We start from the raw sequence: 20,971 nt of genomic DNA on the forward strand, positions 1-20,971 counted from the left end.
AGCCCAGGACATAGCTCAGGACATAGCCCAGGACATAGCCCAGAACATAGCCCAGGACATAGCCCAGGACATAGCCCAGGACATAGCTCAGGACATAGCCCAGGACATAGCCCAGAACATAGCCCAGGACATAGCCCAGAACATAGCCCAGGACATAGCCCAGGACATAGCCCAGAACATAGCCCAGGACATAGCCCAGGACATAGCCCAGGACATAGCCCAGGACATAGCCCAGCTGGGTACAATTTAGCAGCACAACATACACACACACACACTTATGCAACCACTCTACCATGTCATCGTATTGTCACTGCTGTGTTCACCTATGCCTCTCCAGAGGAATCATTAGTGTTTTGTTATTGGTAAATATTGGAGATTTTGTCACCTGATTGCATTTCCCTGCTGCCTCTCAAAATCCCCTGAAGGTGGACACTATGCATGATAATAAGGTGGGTTGATCATGTACAGTACAGTACATCACAGGCGGCTGGTGGTACCTTAATTATGGAGGACAGGCTCATTGTAATTGCTGGAATGGAATGAATGGGATGGTATCAAACACATCAAACACGTGGTTTCCATGAGTTTGATACCATTCCATTTACTCCATCCAAGCCATTTATGAGCCTTCCTCCTCTCACCAGCCTCTTGTGCAGTACATGTCCAGTATGTATGATGGATGATGTACACATTCCTACTGTATATAGTTACTATTCCACTACAGCAGATGGCGCTAATAATCATATAGCTTGTTCCTGCTTCACCGTTACGTGACCGGATATGCGATTTCCAAAACATTGGTGGGATGTGCAGGCTAATATAATGAGGCTCCGAATAACTCCTAATTTATGGATATATGGTTGTTATTTGCTTACAACTGATGATATGCAAGTATACCGAAAGCAGTTTTAGTTAGCAAACAAGTTAAATGTATTTTCTTACCGAATCGTTCTTGCAGAATATTTCCATGTTGTCTAACGTTAGCTAGCAAGCTAGCATTCAAGCTGTCATTGTCTGACTGACTGAGCAACATTATTACTGACAACAACTCACCTTGGCGACGGTGATAAGTACACGGAGGGAGATGGCTGGTCAACTACTTGAGTTTGAGACGGAGATGTTCCTGAGTTTGTTCGGCTCGGACGGGCTGCTGGTGACTGCGGAGGGCATGGGGATAGACCGCATCCTGCTGCAGTTCATGCGGGTGTACTCCGAGGAGGGGAGTCTGGTGCTGCTGCTGAACACTACCACGCCTGAGCAGGTGGGTGAATGATAGCGGGGCTAGGGGAAATGATAGTGGGGCTAGGGGAATGAATGATCAGGGGCCCAGTTCGGGAGGGGGGGCAACAACGTTACAGAACGATCATAGGCGGCTATTTGTCATCACCTGCTTGACTTTCAAGCTTGCATCAGGAGGGCTTCAGCTATGATGGACCCCCCTTGGTTGCAGACCTTGCATTAATCAAACTCTAGGTGAAGTTTGTATACATGTCTTTCTATGTAGAAAGTTTGTAACAGTAACCAATAACCCATGTTCCTATGTGTGCTCCTATTTCCTCTCCTAGGAGTTCTTCACAGAGCAGCTGCGAGCTGAGGGAGTGAGCCACCTGCCCCAGACGGTGACCAGTGATGTACAGAGTACAGAGCGCTACAAAGTTTACACACAGGGAGGGGTCCTGTTCGTCACCAGCCGTATCCTAGTGGTGGACTTCCTCACTGACAGGATACCTGCACACCTCATCTCGGGTCAGTATATAGCATAGGCTAAACTAGAGTTTTCACATACCAGTTATGTTATATTAGTGCGGATAATGGTACCAAACACTTCTGGATACAAATCAGACTGGGATGTCTGAAAACAATGCCCTAAGATGTAGCTGCTCAAAAGGACACTCATATTGCTCTCTCTGTCAAAGCATTATCCTTTCTCTCTGCTGCTTCACTTCATTTATTTACCTTGTTTACATCGACCCACAACTTTCTCTGTTTTTCCCCAGGTATACTGGTGTACCGGGCCCATAAGATAATTGAGTCTTGCCAGGAGGCCTTCATCTTGAGACTGTTCAGACAGAAGAATAAGACAGGCTTCATCAAGGCCTTCACAGACAAGGCCACCTCCTTCTCCTCTGGCTTCTGTCAGGTGGAGAGAGTCATGAGGAACCTCTTTGTCAAGAAACTCTTCCTCTGGCCCAGGTGGGTGGGGGAGCCCTTTTTTGTCTTTTTTTTTTTTTTTTACTCCTTTGTGTGGTAACTACTTGGAGCATTGCTGATGGATAGTTCTCTCTCTCTCTTCTCTCTCACTCTGCTCCCACATCTCTCTCTTTTTCTCTCTCTGCCCCCCCTCTCAGGTTCCAGGCGTCAGTGAACTCGGTTTTGGACAGACACAAGCCAGAGGTGGTGGAGCTGCATGTGTCTCTGACCCCGGCCATGAGGGCCATCCAGAGCTCTGTCCTGGACATCATGAACGCCTGTCTGAAGGAGCTGAAGCGCTACAACCCCACACTGGAGGCAGAGGACCTCTCCCTGGAGAATACCCTTGGGAATGCCTTCGAAAAGGTCAGACTTGTTAGTTACATAGGAATTAAGCATCAATACCCACTGGAATAAAATAACTACAATTTCATGCAGTTCAGCAATAACCATTTGCATACATAACACAACTCAGTGTGAATGTACATGTAGTGTTCTTCATATTAGCCTTAGTGATATAAAAATACGACTGCACACTGCTTGTCTCCAGACTTTACATCAAGGCATACACTGTACTCTGTTGACCACTTACAGACTTCCTCTCATATTCCTGTTTGTTGTGCCTGTTTGACCCCCAGACAATCCGTCACTACCTGGACCCTCTGTGGCACCAGCTGGGAGCCAAGACCAAGTCTCTGGTTCAGGACCTGAAGATCCTACGTACTCTGCTGCTCTACCTTACCCAGTACGACTGTGTCACCTTCCTCAACCTCCTTGAGTCACTCCGCTCCAGCCAGAAAAACTTTGGAAGCAACTCTGGTAAGAAGTTGGAAGAACTGTCCTTGGAGAGTGAGATAATATGAAAAGCTATCATATAAAGGTCTCTGTGTTTCCCCTACCATTATGTTGGTAGCCCTAGATGCTGATTCAGGGAGAAACATGTCACTTGACTGTGGTTCATTTCAACAGGGTGGTTGTTCCTGGACTCCAGCACCTCCATGTTTGTTAACGCCAGGAGTCGGGTGTACCGCATTCCTGAGTCCAAGAAGAAACTCAAGGTGGGAGCTGACACAGAAAAACAACAAAGCACTTCAGGTAACTAACTGCTCTCACAACATACATTCAAGCACAATCTCTATGACTATATTATATGTAATTCTGTTTTTTTCAGAGAAAGAGCTTCATAAGCATTTCGCTACACCCGCCATAAAATCTGCAAAAAATGTGTACTCAAACAATAACTTTTGATTTGATTCTTTCTGGAGCTGAAGAAAATGACCTTTTACCTGCTTTTGTATGTCTGCCCCAGAGGTGAAGAAGATGCTGGTGCTGGAGAAGAACCCAAAGTGGGAGGCTCTGACAGAGGTGCTGCAGGAGATAGAGAAGGAGAACAAGAGCTCTGAACTCGAACCAGGTCTGCCACTAGCAGATTACAATCTACACAATCTAGATAAAGTATTGTATATGGACACAGAAAGCGTAACATATTACTACCAAAGCCCAGACATGCATTGGTAAACTGTTCAGTCCTAGGTGGTGAGTCACTATTCTTTGTCTGATTCCCCAGGCCGCATTTTGATCTGTGCCAGTGATGACAGAACCTGTGCTCAGCTTCATGAGTACATCAGTCGCGGCTCAGACTCCCTACTCAACAGACTCTACGCTCGCACCATCGGCAAAAGAGATGCCCTGTTCGACCCAGACGCACACAAACAACAGGGCCAGGGTTGGTCCAGGAAACAACAGCCTGAGAAAGGGACCAAAGGGAAGGCGGCAGCCAAGCCAAACTCAAAGAGTAAAAAGAGGCCGTCTCTGACCCTGACTCAAATGGTTGGCAACGGAGAGGGGGATGAGGGAGGAGGGATGGGCAGCAGTGGGGATGAGGGAGGCCTGTTGGAAAAGGATCAGGAGGAGGACCTGAAGTTAGACTTGTCGTCTGATGCCTACTACGGTGTTCTGAAAGAGCCATTGACTGTTATCCACCCTTTGAGGGGTTGCACTGACCCCTACAGTCTGACGCGGGTACTGCATGAGGTGGAGCCCAGTTTCGTGGTGCTTTATGACGCCGAGCTCAGCTTTGTTCGTCAGCTGGAGGTTTACAAAGCCTCCAGACCGGGGAAACCACTGAGGTAATCAAACAAAACCTTTATCCCCTTATTCATTTTACACAGATCTTGTGAATTACATGTTGTTTTTTTCCCAGATGAAGTCACTCATGACGCATTTCCTCCTCTTAGGGTGTACTTCCTGATCTATGGCGGCTCCACAGAGGAGCAGAGGTATCTGACTGGTCTGGCTAAAGAGAAACAAGCCTTCGAACACCTCATCAGGTCAGACAGCTGCTACATTATATTATGATCATCCTACAGTTTCCATACCATGTGTTAGTTTGTGAGTTGTGCTGACTGACTGGGTGTCTGTGTGTGTGATTGCAGGGAGAAGGCAACTATGGTGGTTCCTGAGGAGAGAGAGGGAAGAGAAGACACCAACCTGGATCTGAGCAGGAGTCAGGAGCCTGCTTACTCTACCACCAACACACGCAAAGCAGGTAAATGATGTGATAACATTTTATCTGATTCTTACAATCCACATCATCTACCTCAGTCTGATTGGTTGATGTAATTTGCATTTACATTTACATTTACGTCATTTAGCAGACGCTCTTATCCAGAGCGACTTACAAATAGGTGCATTCACCTTACAGCCAGTAGTACAACCTCTTTACAATGTTTATTTTTTATTATATATATATATTTTTTTAGGGGGGGTAGAAGGATTACTTTAATGTCATGTCTCTCCAATCAGGGGGCCAGGAGCAGCCCAAGGAGCCGTCCCGTGTGATTGTGGACATGCGTGAGTTCCGCAGCGAGCTCCCATCCCTCCTCCACCGCCGCGGCCTGGACATCGAGCCTGTCACCCTGGAGGTGGGTGATTACATCCTCACTGCCGACACCTGCGTGGAGCGCAAGAGTGTCAGTGACCTGATTGGCTCGCTGCAGAGTGGCCGCCTCTACACCCAGTGTCTGTCCATGACGCGGTACTACCGGAAGCCCGTCCTGCTGATTGAGTTTGACTCGGCCAAGCCCTTTTCCCTGGTGGCCCGCACCGACTTCCGCCAGGAGATCTCAGCTAATGACGTCACCTCCAAGCTGACCCTCCTCACCCTGCACTTCCCCCGCCTCAGGATCCTTTGGTGCCCCTCCCCACACGCCACAGCAGAACTCTTCCAGGAGCTGAAGAAAGGTCGACCCGAGCCGGACGCCGCCGCTGCCCTGGCCGTTACGGCCGAGTCGGACACGGTGGCGGAGTCAGCTGACCTCTACAACCCTGGGCCATACGACTTCCTGCTTCGGATGCCAGGGGTTAATGCTAAGAACTACAGGGCTCTGGTTAAACACGCAGATAGCCTGGCACACCTAGCCAAACTGAGCCAGGAGAGGCTAGCACAGGTTCTGGGGCATGCTGGCAATGGGAAGTTGCTCTATGAGTTCATGCATAATACTGTGGACGTCCCTGCCCCTGCACAGAAGAGTAAATAGTCATACACTTAAAAGGAACAGAGGCGGATTATGTAATATCAGCTATGCTCAGGTTGAACTATTAGAAAGACTATGGAAGGATCTGTGCCTTATGTGTGGACTGAACTCAATTGTATTGTAATTGTACGTGTTTGTGAATTTTCTATTTTTGTCATCTAACTTTGACTTTGTAAGTCTTTGAATATGTAAATGTAGGTTTTGCTTACATGAGCTGAATTATTTTTGATACTTGCAGTACTGCAGTGGAAAACTGCTGATACAGAGAAGTCAGTAAGCAGAATTTTTTTTAAATCAGGAATGTCAAACACCTGGCATGCGGGTGGTTAGATTTTTTTTTAATGTGGAGGGAATGAAGTCAATATACTTTAAAATGACTAAAACCAAATTGAAACTGGAGCATCCAAAATTCCAAACACGGTGGATAGAGGACCATTTTTTGCACATTTTGACGGCGAGGAAATATAACACATTTTCAGTGCGGCCCTCCGGACCTCATTGAAGATCGAATGCGGTCCCCGGGGCAAAATTTGTTTGACACTCCTGTTTTAGATCAAATCAAAGTTTATTTGTTGTGTTTACAGGATACAACAGGTATAAAAACTGTCCAGGGAAATGCTTGGTTACAAGCTCTTCCTCAACAATGCAGTGTTCAAATACTAGGTTTTATTATGATGAATGAATTGTCTGATAATGTTGGTAATGAAACATGTTTATACTGTTTGTCAAAACTAGACTAGGAACATTGGCTCTAGATAAGGACTCATCGTTTGGTCTTATCTCTTGCAAAATAAACTTGCCAGAAAGTGCTTTATGATTTTGAATTCTTTGTTTGCTCAGAGCTATAGGCTATAATAGCTGCCAACGATAAAAGTATTTCTTTATACACTTGTATGTATGACTATGGCTTTGGAGTGTAGAATGATTTGCCTTCTAAATTGAAGACTCGAGCGCCCCCTGTGTCTTGAATGCAAGTGAGGTAACGCAAAGCTTCCATTTGACGTCAATAAATTCATCCGAACATAACAGCAGGAGCCATTTTATTCCGTGAATGAAAACTTCGATCTAAAAAACACAAGACATTCTTCTCGACATCAATTGCAGTGTGTCGTTGAACCGAATGATAAACCTTTTCATACGGCATGGCGAATGAGTTGGGTAAGATCTTTGAACTGGGTAGAGCTGTCTTGTTTTTAACGTGCGAGCAGAACTAGCAGCATGGCTAGTAGCAAAGTAATGAGTGCAGAGGTTGTTGATGTAGTCATGCCATGCAGAATACAGCGAGCTAACTAGCGCGAGTGGTGAAAGCCACAGTAGACAATGTTTAAACTGATTTAAATTACAAGATGACAACATTGTTCCGTGTCTTGTCTTTCAACCCCCCCGTTTAATCGGTTTGCATGCTATCTTGCCTGTCTGATAACCACGCTGTTTCTCTGTTATGCTAGCTAGATAACGTTAACTTCTCACAAATGAAAACCAATGTCTTGCAGTTAACTGTAGTGCCAACTCATTAATCAGTTAGCCTACAAGTAACAACTAGTGAACTGAACTCAATGTGTTTTGTGCATAACGTTCCTGTGTTGTGGCATTACTGGGGGTCGAGACGTGTTACAATGTAGCAGCTAGCAAGCCAACTCTTTGATCCCCAGCCCCATTTGCTTCATTATCAGTAAGGATATCTGTTACTTACAGGGCTGCCACATTTTTTGTCAACTGTAAGCACTGTGAATGCTTGACTCTGCACACATAGACAGAGGTAACTCGGTGAGGTCAACTAAGGTCTCAGTCATAAATGGGTGAGTGAGGATGAGCCAGCCCCTTGGGATAACTTACATTTACATTTTTACATTTTAGTCATTTAGCAGACGCTCTTATCCAGAGCGACTTACAGGAGCAATTAGGGTTAAGTGCCTTGCTCAAGGGCACATTTACGTCATTTAGCAGACGCTCTTATCCAGAGCGACTCACAAATTGGTGCATTCACCCTATAGCCAGTGGGATAACCACTTTACAATTTTGGGGGGGGGTAGAAGGATTACTTTATCCTATCCCAGGTATTCCTTAAAGAGGTGGGGTTTCAAATGTCTCCGGAAGGTGGTGAGTGACTCCGCTGTCCTGGCGTCGTGAGGGAGCTTGTTCCACCATTGGGGTGCCAGAGCAGCGAACAGTTTTGACTGGGCTGAGCGGGAACTATGCTTCCGCAGAGGAAGGGGAGCCAGCAGGCCAGAGGTGGATGAACGCAATGCCCTCGTTTGGGTGTAGGGACTGATCAGAGCCCGAAGGTACAGAGGTGCCGTTCCCCTCACTGCTCCATAGGCAAGCACCATGGTCTTGTAACGGATGCGAGTTTCAACTGGAAGCCAGTGGAGTGTGCGGAGGAGGGGGGTGACGTGAGAGAACTTGGGAAGGTTGAACACCAGACGGGCTGCGGCGTTCTGGATGAGTTGTAGGGGTTTAATGGCACAGGCAGGGAGGCCAGCCAACAGCGAGTTGCAGTAATCCAGACGGGAGATGACAAGTGCCTGGATTAGGACCTGTGCCGCTTCCTGTGTAAGGCAGGGTCGTACTCTCCGAATGTTGTAGAGCATGAACCTGCAGGAGCGGGTCACCGCCTTGATGTTAGCGGAGAACGACAGGGTGTTGTCCAGGGTCACGCCAAGGCTCTTCGCACTCTGGGAGGAGGACACAACGGAGTTGTCAACCGTGATGGCGAGATCATGGAACGGGCAGTCCTTCCCCGGGAGGAAGAGCAGCTCCGTCTTGCCAGGGTTCAGCTTGAGGTGGTGATCCGTCATCCATACTGATATGTCTGCCAGACATGCAGAGATGCGATTCGCCACCTGGTTATCAGAAGGGGGAAAGGAGAAGATTAGTTGTGTATCGTCAGCGTAGCAATGATAGGAGAGGCCATGTGAGGATATGACAGAGCCAAGTGACTTGGTGTATAGGGAGAAAAGGAGAGGGCCTAGAACTGAGCCCTGGGGGACACCAGTGGTGAGAGCACGTGGTGCGGAGACAGCTTCTCGCCACGCCACTTGGTAGGAGCGACCGGTCAGGTAGGACGCAATCCAGGAGTGAGCCGCGCCGGAGATGCCCAGCTCGGAGAGGGTGGAGAGGAGGATCTGATGGTTCACAGTATCAAAGGCAGCAGACAGGTCTAGAAGGACAAGAGCAGAGGAGAGAGAGTTAGCTTTAGCAGTGCGGAGAGCCTCCGTGACACAGAGAAGAGCAGTCTCAGTTAAATCTCCTCTCCTCATCCTAGCAATGTGTCTTGTCTGGTGGTTCAGTGGTTGCCAGATTTTGATTTCTTTGCGCAGGAAAAACATAACCTATCATCAGGTTCTAACCTTCACACCAGAGTAACCTGAACCATCCACCCCATTTAAACCTCCTCTTATTATGTCTCACTGAACTGTAACCTGTAACCTTCGGTCTATATATGAATAGATGCCTTCTCCTCTTGGGTTCTGCCTTCTATTTTCTCTGTTTTTGTGATATGGCCTCATGGGTCACAGATTAGGCTAGGTTTGTTGTGCCTGTCGCTCTCTAGAAGGCAGTAGAAGAGTCACAGTCAACTGCCACGTTCCAAGCAATAACTTGTTTGCTCTAAATTCCTTCAAGCAGTAGGCGGGACGGAAGTGTGCTTTGGTTTTGTATTTACATTCAACATTTTACTTATTTAGCAGATGCTCTTATCCAGAGCTCTTGTCCCCGGTGGGAGTCGAACCCACAACCCTGGAGTTGCAAGCGCCATGCTCAACCAACTAAGCTACACAGGACCTTTTATCTTCTCTATATTGATTTGGGGGGGATGGAAGCAGTTGCCCTGTCTGGACAGCTGGCTGAGGGGATAGAGCAGACTTCCACTGTAGTGAATTCTATGCAGTGGTGGAAAAAGTACCCAATTGTCATACTTGGGTACAAGTAACATTACCTTAATAGAAAATGACTCAAGTCACCCAGTAAAATACTACTTGAGTAAAAGTCTAAAAATATTTGGTTTTAAATATACTTAAGTATGCCAAGTAAATGTAATTATGTATGAAAAATGTATGCACTCACTAACTGTAAGTCGCTCTGGATAAGCGTGTCTGCTAAATGACAAAAATGTAATGTAAAATGTAATTGCTAAAGTATACTTATGTATCAAAAGTAAAAGTGTAAATTATTTTAAATTCCTTATATTAAGCAAACCAGATGCCACCATTCTAGTTTTTTTAATTTATGGATAGCCCGGGGCACACTCCAACTTAATTTACAAACAAAGCATTTGTGTTTAGTGAGTCCGCCAGATCAGAGGCAGTAGGGATGACCAGGGATGTTCTCTTGATAAGTGTGTGAATTGGACCATTTTCCTATCCTGCCAAGCATTCAAAATATAATGAGTACTTTTGGGTGTCATGGAAAATGTATGGTGTAAAAAGTACATAATTTCCTTTAGGAAAGTATCGAAGTAAAAGTTCTCAGAAAGACAAATAGTAAAGTACAGATACCCCCAAAAACTATTTTTACTTAAGTACTTTACACCACTGACTCTATGGCATGAGCCATAATAACATCAGCATTGGCCTTATCTCAAGAAAAAGCTGTCATTTTTGTTGGACCAGACTTTGGGGCTATTTCAGTCTGAGAAACCACTGCAAATCTCTAGGATTGAGAATGAGGGGCAATAATGTCCACAGCACAATATACTGTGACTTGCTGCAAAGGGACTGGTTTTATATCTGACACACACACCAGGAGATGGTGTGTTTAAGTCTGCTGAGAGAGACTAGACCACCCTGACTGAACAGAGAGTAGAGGAGAAGACTGGGTGGGTATTTACCTAAACACCCTGTGAGGAGTTCCTCCCTTTTTAGTGAATATGAAGCATGTTATCACTGCAGTAGCCTGGAGTAGTTAACCCCTTTACAGACTGGACATGGGCTTGTGTTGTGTATATTTAGATACTTAGATGACCTATGACCTCTTCTTTGTAATGATGAGGAAGGGGCAATCTCAGACCCTGTGGTGGAACGTGTTTAGTTCATTGGTGCTCTTGATATACAGGCCAAGCTGTAATATTGTTTCTTTGATATTCTGGAGAACTATGGTTTTGTTATTTTAGGCTGTAGAGACTGCTATTATGCAATATTACAATATATTAATTGCTAAGTTATGTTTACTTTTAGGTCTATGTCGCTATCCTGCGTCTGTATGCCCCTAGTTGGTGATATGGATCTTGTATCGTTCCTTTAAGACTGCTGGGTCACAACATTCTGTATCAGTAGGATACTACTAGGCAGGAGCAGAAGGTAATCTACAGTGAGGGAAAACAGTATTTGATCCTCTGCTGATTTTGTACGTTTGCCCACTGACAAAGAAATTATCAGTCTAACTTTAATGGTAGGTTTATTTGAACAGTGAGAGACAGAATAACAACCAAAAAAAAAAAAAAAACTCATGTCAAAAATGTTATAAATTGATTTGCATTTTAATGAGGGAAATAAGTATTTGACCCCCTCTCAATCAGAAAGATTTCTGGCTCCCAGGTGTCTTTTTTACAGGTAACGAGCTGAAGGGACTCTTAAAGGGAGTGCTCCTAATCTCAGCTTGTTACCTGTATAAAAGACACCTGTCCACAGAAGCAATCAATCAGATTCCAAACTCTCCACCATGGCCAAGACCAAAGAGCTCTCCAAGGATGTCTGGGACAAGATTGTAGACCTACACAAGGCTGGAATGGGCTACAAGACCATCGCCAAGCAGCTTGGTGGGAAGGTGACAACAGTTGGTGCGGTTATTCGCAAATGGAAGAAACACAAAAGAACTGTCAATCTCCCTCGGCCTGGGGCTCCATGCAAGATCTCACCTCGTGGCGTTGCAATGATCATGAGAACGGTGAGGAATCAGCCCAGAACTACACGGGAGGATCTTATCAATGATTCACTCACCACCTTCCGGAGACATTTGAAACCCCACCTCTTTAAGGAATACCTGGGATAGGATAAAGTAATCCTTCTACCCCTCCCCCCTTACCCCACCAAAAATAAAAAAAAATAAAACATTAAGGTGAATGCACCAATTTGTATGTCGCTCTGAATAAGAGCGTCTGCTAAATGACGTAAATGTAAGGCAGCTGGGACCAGTCACCAAGAAAACAATTGGTAACACACTACGCCGTGAAGGACTGAAATCCTGCAGCGCACGCAAGGTCCCCCTGAGCAGGGGGACCTTGCGTGCGCTGCAGGATTTTAATCCATGACGGCGTAGTGTGTTACTAATGGTTTTCATGGGTTTCACTTTGATGGACACATGGTATCTGTTGCTAATGCCTGTAACAGAGCAGAGCTGCCTGGGCTTTGATTCTGCAGGTGGGTAGGAGCATGGTTGATATTTACCACACATTGTCTAGTCATGCATGGCGTTTGTTTTCCCTCTGAAGGGACCAGGTACTTCCTTCTGTTTGAATGTAAACAAACCTGTTGACCTCGATCTTCAGTGATCGTTGTGGTCAGTCACCAACTGTGCTCCTGGAGAGCAATACATGCTCTGGTACTTTGGCGACTAGTAAGTATTTTTTGAACCCCTCGCTTTGGGTTGGATGTGTCAATGTGTAGCTTATGCATGCATAATCTACAGTGGGGAAAAAAAGTATTTAGTCAGCCACCAATTGTGCAAGTTCTCCCACATAAAAAGATGAGAGAGGCCTGTAATTTTCATCATAGGTACACGTCAACTATGACAGACAAATTGAGAATACTGATAACAAGTTCAAACAGGTGCCATTAATACAGGTAACGAGTGGAGGACAGAGGAGCCTCTTAAAGAAGAAGTTACAGGTCTGTGAAAATCCAGAAAATCACATTGTAGGATTTTTAATGAATTTATTTGCAAATTATGGTGGAAAATAAGTATTTGGTCACCTACAAACAAGCAAGATTTCTGGCTCTCAGACCTGTAACTTCTTCTTTAAGAGGCTCCTCTGTCCTCCACTCGTTACCTGTATTAATGGCACCTGTTTGAACTTGTTATCAGTATAAAAGACACCTGTCCACAACCTCAAACAGTCACACTCCAAACTCCACTATGGCCAAGACCAAAGAGCTGTCAAAGGACACCAGAAACAAAATTGTAGACCTGCACCAGGCTGGGAAGACTGAATCTGCAATAGGTAAGCAGCTTGGTTTGAAGAAATCAACTGTGGGAGCAATTATTAGGAAATGGAAGACATACAAGACCACTGATAATCTCCCTCGATCTGGGGCTCCACGCAAGATCTCACCCCGTGGGGTCAAAATGATCACAAGAACGGTGAGCAAAAATCCCAGAACCACACAGGGGGACCTAATGAATGACCTGCAGAGAGCTGGGACCAAAGTAACAAAGCCTACCATCAGTAACACACTACGCCGCCAGGGGACTCAAATCCTGCAGTGCCAGACGTGTCCCCCTGCTTAAGCCAGTACATGTCCAGGCCCGTCTGAAGTTTGCTAGAGTGCATTTGGATGATCCAGAAGAGAATTGGGAGAATGTCATATGGTCAGATGAAACCAAAATATAACTTTTTGGTAAAAACTCAACTCGTCGTGTTTGGAGGACAAAGAATGCTGAGTTGCATCCAAAGAACACCATACCTACTGTGAAGCATGGGGGTGGAAACATCATGCTTTGGGGCTGTTTTTCTGCAAAGGGACCAGGACGACTGATCCGTGTAAAGGAAAGAATGAATGGGGCCATGTATCGTGAGATTTTGAGTGAAAACCTCCTTCCATCAGCAAGGGCATTGAAGATGAAACATGGCTGGGTCTTTCAGCATGACAATGATCCCAAACACACCGCCCGGGCAACGAAGAAGTGGCTTCATAAGAAGCATTTCAAGGTCCTGGAGTGGCCTAGCCAGTCTCCAGATCTCAACCCCATAGAAAATCTTTGGAGGGAGTTGAAAGTCTGTGTTGCCCAGCGACAGCCCCAAAACATCACTGCTCTAGAGGAGATCTGCATGGAGGAATGGGCCAAAATACCAGCAACAGTGTGTGAAAACCTTGTGAAGACTTACAGAAAACGTTTGACCTGTGTAATTGCCAACAAAGGGTATGTAACAAAGTATTGAGAAACGTTTGTTATTGACCAAATACTTATTTTCCACCATAATTTGCAAATAAATTCATTAAAAATCATACAATGTGATTTTCTGGATTTCTTTTTCTCATTTTGTCTGTCATAGTTGACGTGTACCTATGATGAAAATTACAGGCCTCTCTCATCTTTTTAAGTGGGAGAACTTGCACAATTGGTGGCTGACTAAATACTTTTTTTCCCCACTGTATGAGCAGATTTACTGTGTTACCACAATTAGTCAGGAGATCCCTAGTTTGAAAGCGTCTGTTTTCTGTAAGCTGTGCTGTGCCATTTTTGTAAATTTCCCCCCACATGGGCCAGCACCCTAGCAATTGGAGTTCCAGCCAATCCGATTCAGCCCCTCGCCATTTGAGTGACAGCTAGCAAGAATCACATACAGTAGAACGAGAGAGAAATTACGTGGTGCACATAGCTGCAATTTTCAGGGACCACTTTTTGTTTGTGGGCGCTGCTTTCAGAACTACTGGCTAAAAAGTATACGAAAGTACCGGGGAATCCCTTTAACCTTTTTACTTGTGAGTTCCAAATATCTCTTAACGGTCCCCCCAGCGTGAGTTTTCTTATGCACGTGATGTCAGAATTTACTCACTGTTCCAAAATGTGATTGTTACGCAACAGGACAGTTAACCCGCTCTGCCCTCAAACCCAGGAGACACTGCCTGCTAATTATCAATAGGGTATGTTTCAACTTGTCAATTTTACATGGTTTTCTAACCACAGTTTGAAATGAGGTACGTTCCACCTCATTAATTCACATAGAAGAAACCCATTTCCCTGTGGCGGACAACTTATGTTTGAGGCATGCTATGCTAATGTGGGGCGAGGATTAGCTAGATGAGCCGGACAAACTTCTCTCTTCGATGAGTCCAAGCACTCCACCAGTTTTTCCTCAGGTCAAGTATGCAGATATTTGTGCATCTCCAGTCAGAACAGAACCCGCCCATAACTTTTCAGCTGGCGCCCGCATTGCCTTCATTGTTGTTTTCCTTACTAATAATTACTGTCAAAGTAAGTGCCTTATTACCTTATCATAACACGATGTACAGAAACTGTATTATTTCATTTCTACTGTAGCACACCGTATTTACGTATGAAGCTTAATGTATTCCTTTATAACCGCGGACACACAATGTACTGATTTCATAACCTTTATGGTGTTATACTCAATTGTGCTTATGTAGTTACATTTTTCTAATAGTTCTGTAAAACAATGCTAATGCTAATGGCATCAAATAAGTATTAGCTTTTGTTGTATCCTTTGAAGCTGTCCTGGTCGTATCATGACCATTACATTGGCCTGTGTATTCATTTGGCCTGCATAGCTCTGCCCTGCCCGCTTGTGGAGCCCTTGTGGAGCTCTTCAGTTATGTTACTGGTAATATTGTTTTATTGCTATATCCTGATTATTTTCTAATTACTAATAATTCCTCTTCATTCTGTACTTTCATAAACCACAGCGGTGTCGATCAGATGGAAAAAATGTGTTCTTATACCACTTGGTGGTTTTCCGAGTGCATGGCACAAAGCTGTTTATCATGTCCGCCTTATCCACTGCTCCATTTTGCGATTATAGTCAAGCACGCAGTCTGGTTTGCTCTTTCTCTCTCCCTCCCACCAGGTGGTCCACCTTCCCTATGGGGTTCTCTTTTCCTGTAGCTCCAAGGCATAGCGAATGGTCTCCTCTGCTGTGTCTCCCACCAGCTCCTCTGTCAGAAACAGTTTGAAGCACTCTGCCTCAGAGGGAGATGGCAAGAGGCTTTGCACTCCAGACTGGGACTCATCAAAGCCAACAGCAGGGGTGAAATGACTGGAGGCCTTCCAGCTACCACAGACCTCCTGTATTTCACCCACTGAGTGACTTACAGGAGCAATTAGGGTTGAGTGCCTTGCTGAAGGGCACATCAACAGATTTTTCACCTAGTCAGCTCGGGGATTAGAACCAGCGACCTTTCGGTTACTGGCACAATGCTCTTAACCACTAAGCTACCTGCCGGTGGTGATGTGCCTCAATCACCACCAGCATCTTCAGAGGGACCTGGGACTTCGTCGGTGGGCAAGGGATCCTCAGATTCAGGGTTCTCAATGCCCGTAAGATTAAGGGACAACTCGTCACTGTCATACTCAGATTCATTGTCAGAATTTACAAAAGTATCCAGAATTTCTGCATTTGTGAGTCATCTCCTTTTGAAAGACATTGCTAATGCTACAGCTTAGCCCACTAGCTACATACATAAACAACAACCACTGAATGGCTCCAAGTGAGTGTCAGGGATGATGTGATTGGTTACCGGTGTGGTGAGACTGATTATTTGTCTCTGCAGATGGTTTGTTTACATAGCAGGTTAGGATAATTAACGTGGCAGGTTAGGAGAACTAACGAAGCAGGTTAGGTGAATTAACCTCATTCTCTTAACCTCCTACGTTAGGGTTATGAAAAGGGTTAGGCTTAGCAACAATGCTACAGTGGCTACAAGACATGCCCACTAGAAAGAGCTGTTGTAGGACTAGCTGCTCCATCTAGCCACAACGGTAGAGATGTAAACAAACCGTCTGTGGTGACAAATCATCAGTATCACCGGCCACTTGTATCAATAAATCACTATCAGAAAAGGGTTTGTGTGGTAATCGTTTCTTTATTTACTGTTTTATTCACGTTTTCAAGTAGTGGTGAGAAATCATTCATTCCGATTCTTGCATAGATTGTAATGGACACGTGTGTAAAATACACTAAACTAAAAATATAAACGCAACATGCAACAACTTCAAAGATTTTAATGAGTTACAGTTAATATAACGAAATCAGTCAATTGAAAATTGGGCCATAATCTATGTATTTCACATGACTGGGAATACAGATATGCATCTGTTGGTCACAGATACCTTTAAAAAAAGTTATGGGCGTGGATCAGAAATCCAGTCCGTATCTGATGTGAACACCATGTGCCTCATGCAGCGCGACACATCTCCTTCGCATAGAGTTGATCAGGCTGTTCATTGTGGCCTGTGGAATGTTTTCCCATTAATCCGCCATGGAGCCGTGCATTATCATGCTGAAACATGAGGTGATGGCGGATTAATGGCATGACAATGGGCCTAACGGTATCTCAGTGCATTCAAATTGCCATCAATAAAATGCAATTGTGTTCGTTGTCCGTAACTTTTGCCTGCCCATACCGTAACCCCACCACTACCATGGGGCTCACTGTTCACAACGTTGACATCAGCGAACCATTCGCCCACACGACGCCAAACACGCTGTCTGCCATCTGCCTGGTACAGTTGAAACCGGGATTAATCTGTGACGAGCACACTTCTCCAGCGTGCCAGTGGCCATCGAAGGTGAGCATTTGACGACTGAAGTCAGTTACGATGCCGAACTGTAGTCAGGTCAAGACCCTGGTGAGGACGACGAGCACGCAGATGAGCTTCCCTGAGATGGTTTCTTCAGTTTTGCAAACCCACAGTTTCATCAGCTGTCCGGGTGGCTGGTCTCAGACGATCCTGCAGGTGAAGAAACCGGATGTGGAGGTCCTGGCTGGCGTGGTTACACGTGGTCTGTGAGGCCGGTTGGACGTACTGCCAAATTTTCTAAAATGACGGCGGCGGCTTATGGTAGAGAAATTAACATTCAATTATCTGGCAACAGCTCATTACATTTTAGTCATTTAACCAATTGCACGCTCCCTCAACTTGAGACATCTGTGGCGTTGTGTGACAAAACTGCACATTTTAGTGGCCTTTTGTCCCCAGCACAAGGTGCACCTGTGTAATGACGATGCTGTTTAACCAGCTTCTTGATATGCCACACCTGTCAGGTGGATGGATTATCTTGGCAAAGGAGAAATGTTCACTAACAGGGAAGTAAGCAAATTTGTGCACAACATTTAAGAGAAATAAGCTTTTGGTGCGTATGGAACATTTCTGTGAACTTTTATTTCAGTTCATGAAACATGGGACCAACACTTTACATGTTACGTCTATATTTTTGTTCATTGTACTTTTTTGAAGGTTGTATGATTATGATGAGCTAATGCTAAGCTATTTTCTGACTGTGTGGAGCCATGGTTGTTGACATCATTCAATGCATTCTGGCTGTCACGTAAATGTCTGTCAGACAAAATATATTCATAGCAAAACGAGGTGAAGGGAAGGTTCACTCGTCTTTCAAGTAAACTTCCGGAAGTGAATGATGGTAAGTGAATGATGGTAGACGACACACCCCATTCGCCTTCAACATGCATACTGCAAACCGACCCAACTCATCTTGTCACCTCATATGTTTAGTTGTCGCAGAAAAACAAACATGGCGGCGCGCACAAACTCTACCCACCGTGGGATTACTTAAGACTTTTAGAAAGTGTTTTACTCAATTATTTAAATCACTGGTGAGCTCATCCGTGATGTGATGAATTGTAAATAGTAATTGCTATTAGCTAATTCATATTATGGTTTCTATCAGCTGATAGTTGGCTAAATATGACCGCTTGTGTTAGCTCGCTCTTTACTCAGTTAGCACTAGGACTATTGTAGCCTACATTTTCAGATTTGGATGAGAATTGTGTTATGCTACTTCTGTGACTGTCTGAACATTGCATCCAAAAAAAACTGCTCACATTGACTGTTGCGTCTATTGTAACTACACGTTCTAATGAAGTGTTCTAATCACACCGGTTTGAGCCTACACTGCAGGGACCACTGTGTTTTCATATGCGTTATTAATGATTTTCTGATTTGCTACAAATCTTACAAAGGTTGGTGGTCAAGATCTTCGACATTCAGATTTTCACAAAAGGCTTTCTTAGTTCTGATAGAGCATTAATTGTAGTTTGTAGCAGAATGTAATTTTAAATGGTCACGGTCTTTTCTTCCCAGGTCTGTCTCCATGGTTAGTGTGCTGTAGCAGCTGGACCCAGACAGAAGTCTCTCTTCCTCTCCTCCTTCACCCCTTCTTCCAGCGGTGGTAAGGAATGGCATTATGAGATAACGTTGCCATAATGAATGGAACTAAATCCACATTGTGACTTAGCATTTTTTTTTATTAGACTCCTATTCGGCTATATAAACACCTTTAGCCGAACTGGGTCTGTATAACATTCAGTTGTCTAGTAACAGGTAGACCTTTTACTAATAAAATAAACAACCCATGGTAGAAAATTACCCTACTCCATTCCAACAGAAAGATTAGGCTACATCAACCTACATGAGTTAGTTCCAATAATATTAGGCCTAAGTCTGATATTAAGGGCCAACTACTTAAATCTGGAAGATACGTTCGTTTTCATCCCCATGTGTTTCATGGACTCTGGTGTCGTACTAAAAGAAACAGAAGGAGTTAAGGTCAAATTTAGGAGCTGAATCTGAGACTCAACAGTCTCTTTTGAAATGTCCTCCTTTAGAAACTCAGAACCAGCTGTGGCGGGCTGCACTCCCTTCACTAGGGCACAACACTGTGGAACGTTCAGTATTTGATCCCCTGCTGATTTTGTACGTTTGCCCACTGACAAAGACATGATCAGTCTATAATTTTAATGGTAAGTTTATTTGAACAGTGAGAGACAGAATAACAACGAATAAATCCAGAAAAACGCATTGTCAAAAATGTTGTAAATTGATTTGCATTTTAATGAGGGAAATAAGTATTTGACCCCTCTACAAAACATGACTAAGTACTTGGTGGCAAAACCCTTGTTGGCAATCACAGAGGTCAGACGTTTCTTGTAGTTGGCCACCATGTTTGCACACATCTCAGGAGGGATTTTGTCCCACTCCTCTTTGCAGTTCTTCTCCAAGTCATTAAGGTTGAGGCTGACGTTTGGCAACTCGAACCTTCAGCTCCCTCCACAGATTTTCTATGGGATTAATGTCTGGAGACTGGCTAGGCCACTCCAGGACCTTAATGTGCTTCTTCTTGAGCCACTCCTTTGTTGCTTTGGCCGTGTGTTTTTGGTCATTGTCATGCTGGAATACCCATCCACAACCCATTTTCAATGCCCTGGCTGAGGGAAGGAGGTTCTCACCCAAGATTTGACAGTACATGGCCCCGTCCATCGTCCCTTTGATGCGGTGAAGTTGTCCTGTCCCCTTAGCAGAAAAACACCCCCAAAGCATAATGTTTCCACCTCCATGTTTGACGGTGGGGATGGTGTTCTTGGGGTAATAGGCAGCATTCCTCCTCCAAACACGGCGAGTTGAGTTGATGCCAAAGAGCTCGATTTTGGTCTCATCTGACCACAACACTTTCACCCAGTTCTCCTCTGAATCATTCAGATGTTCATTGGCAAACTTCAGATGGGCCTGAATATGTGCTTTCTTGAGCAGGGGGACCTTGCAGGATTTCAGTCCTTCACGGCGTAGTGTGTGACCAATTGTTTTCTTGGTGGCTATGGTCCCAGCTGCCTTGAGATCCTTGACAAGATCCTCCCGTGTAGTTCTGGGCTGATTCCTCACCGTTCTCATGATCATTGCAACTCCACGAGGTGAGATCTTGCATGGAGCCCCAGGCCGAGGGAGATTGACAGTTATTTTGTGTTTCTTCCATTTGCGAATAATCACACCAACTGTTGTCACCTTCTCACCAGCTGCTTGGCGATGGTCTTGTAGCCCATTCCAGCCTTGTGTAGGTCTACAACCTTATCCCTGACATCCTTGGAGAGCTCTTTGGTCTTGGCCATGGTGGAGAGTTTGGAATCTGATTGATTGATTGCTTCTGTGGACAGGTGTCTTTTATACAGGTAACAAGCTGAGATTAGGAGCACTCCTTTTAAGAGTGTGCTCCTAATCTCAGCTCGTTACCTGTATAAAAGTCACCTGGGAGACAGAAATCTTTCTGATTGAGAGGGGATCAAATACTTTTTTCCCTCACTGTATATTGTGTAGAACAGACTAGGGCTGTTGCAGTGACTGTATTACCGCCACACCATCAGTCATGAAAGCAGTAAAATTCCATGTGACCGTTGAGTCACTGTAATCTCCTCTTATGCACTCTGGACATGCGTTGGTAGTAGCCAACTTGCTAACGACCATCAGGTTGCTAATGGCCTGGTACTCCGGGCTCTATTGTCCCTCTAACCACTCTGACATCAATGTAAATGCAATCGAAAATCACGTCAAACACTTATCAG

At 44.9% G+C, this 20,971-nt stretch overlaps 2 protein-coding genes across 2 annotated transcripts in view; both read left to right on the top strand.

The window, feature by feature from the left end:
* Window positions 1-795: 795 nt before the first annotated feature.
* ercc4 (excision repair cross-complementation group 4) lies at window positions 796-6,535 on the top strand. The gene is made up of 11 exons (XM_041858807.2): window positions 796-1,261; window positions 1,566-1,746; window positions 1,998-2,193; window positions 2,349-2,556; window positions 2,829-3,009; window positions 3,160-3,285; window positions 3,500-3,604; window positions 3,758-4,319; window positions 4,428-4,520; window positions 4,626-4,738; window positions 4,996-6,535. The coding sequence occupies exons 1-11, from the start codon at window positions 1,085-1,087 to the stop codon at window positions 5,727-5,729; spliced, it is 2,676 nt and encodes an 891-aa protein (XP_041714741.1). The 5' UTR covers window positions 796-1,084; the 3' UTR covers window positions 5,730-6,535.
* A 91-nt stretch (window positions 6,536-6,626) lies between these two features.
* Window positions 6,627-20,971, top strand: part of LOC121547488 (myocardin-related transcription factor B) — a 58,210-nt gene continuing 43,865 nt past the window's right edge. Inside the window, exons 1-2 of the mRNA XM_041858806.2 lie at window positions 6,627-6,884; window positions 18,723-18,810. The gene's annotated coding sequence lies outside the window, so the exon portion shown is untranslated. The remainder of the gene's footprint in view (window positions 6,885-18,722; window positions 18,811-20,971) is intronic.

The sequence above is a fragment of the Coregonus clupeaformis genome, chromosome 31 (assembly GCF_020615455.1).
Source record: "Coregonus clupeaformis isolate EN_2021a chromosome 31, ASM2061545v1, whole genome shotgun sequence".
Taxonomy (NCBI): domain Eukaryota; kingdom Metazoa; phylum Chordata; class Actinopteri; order Salmoniformes; family Salmonidae; genus Coregonus; species Coregonus clupeaformis.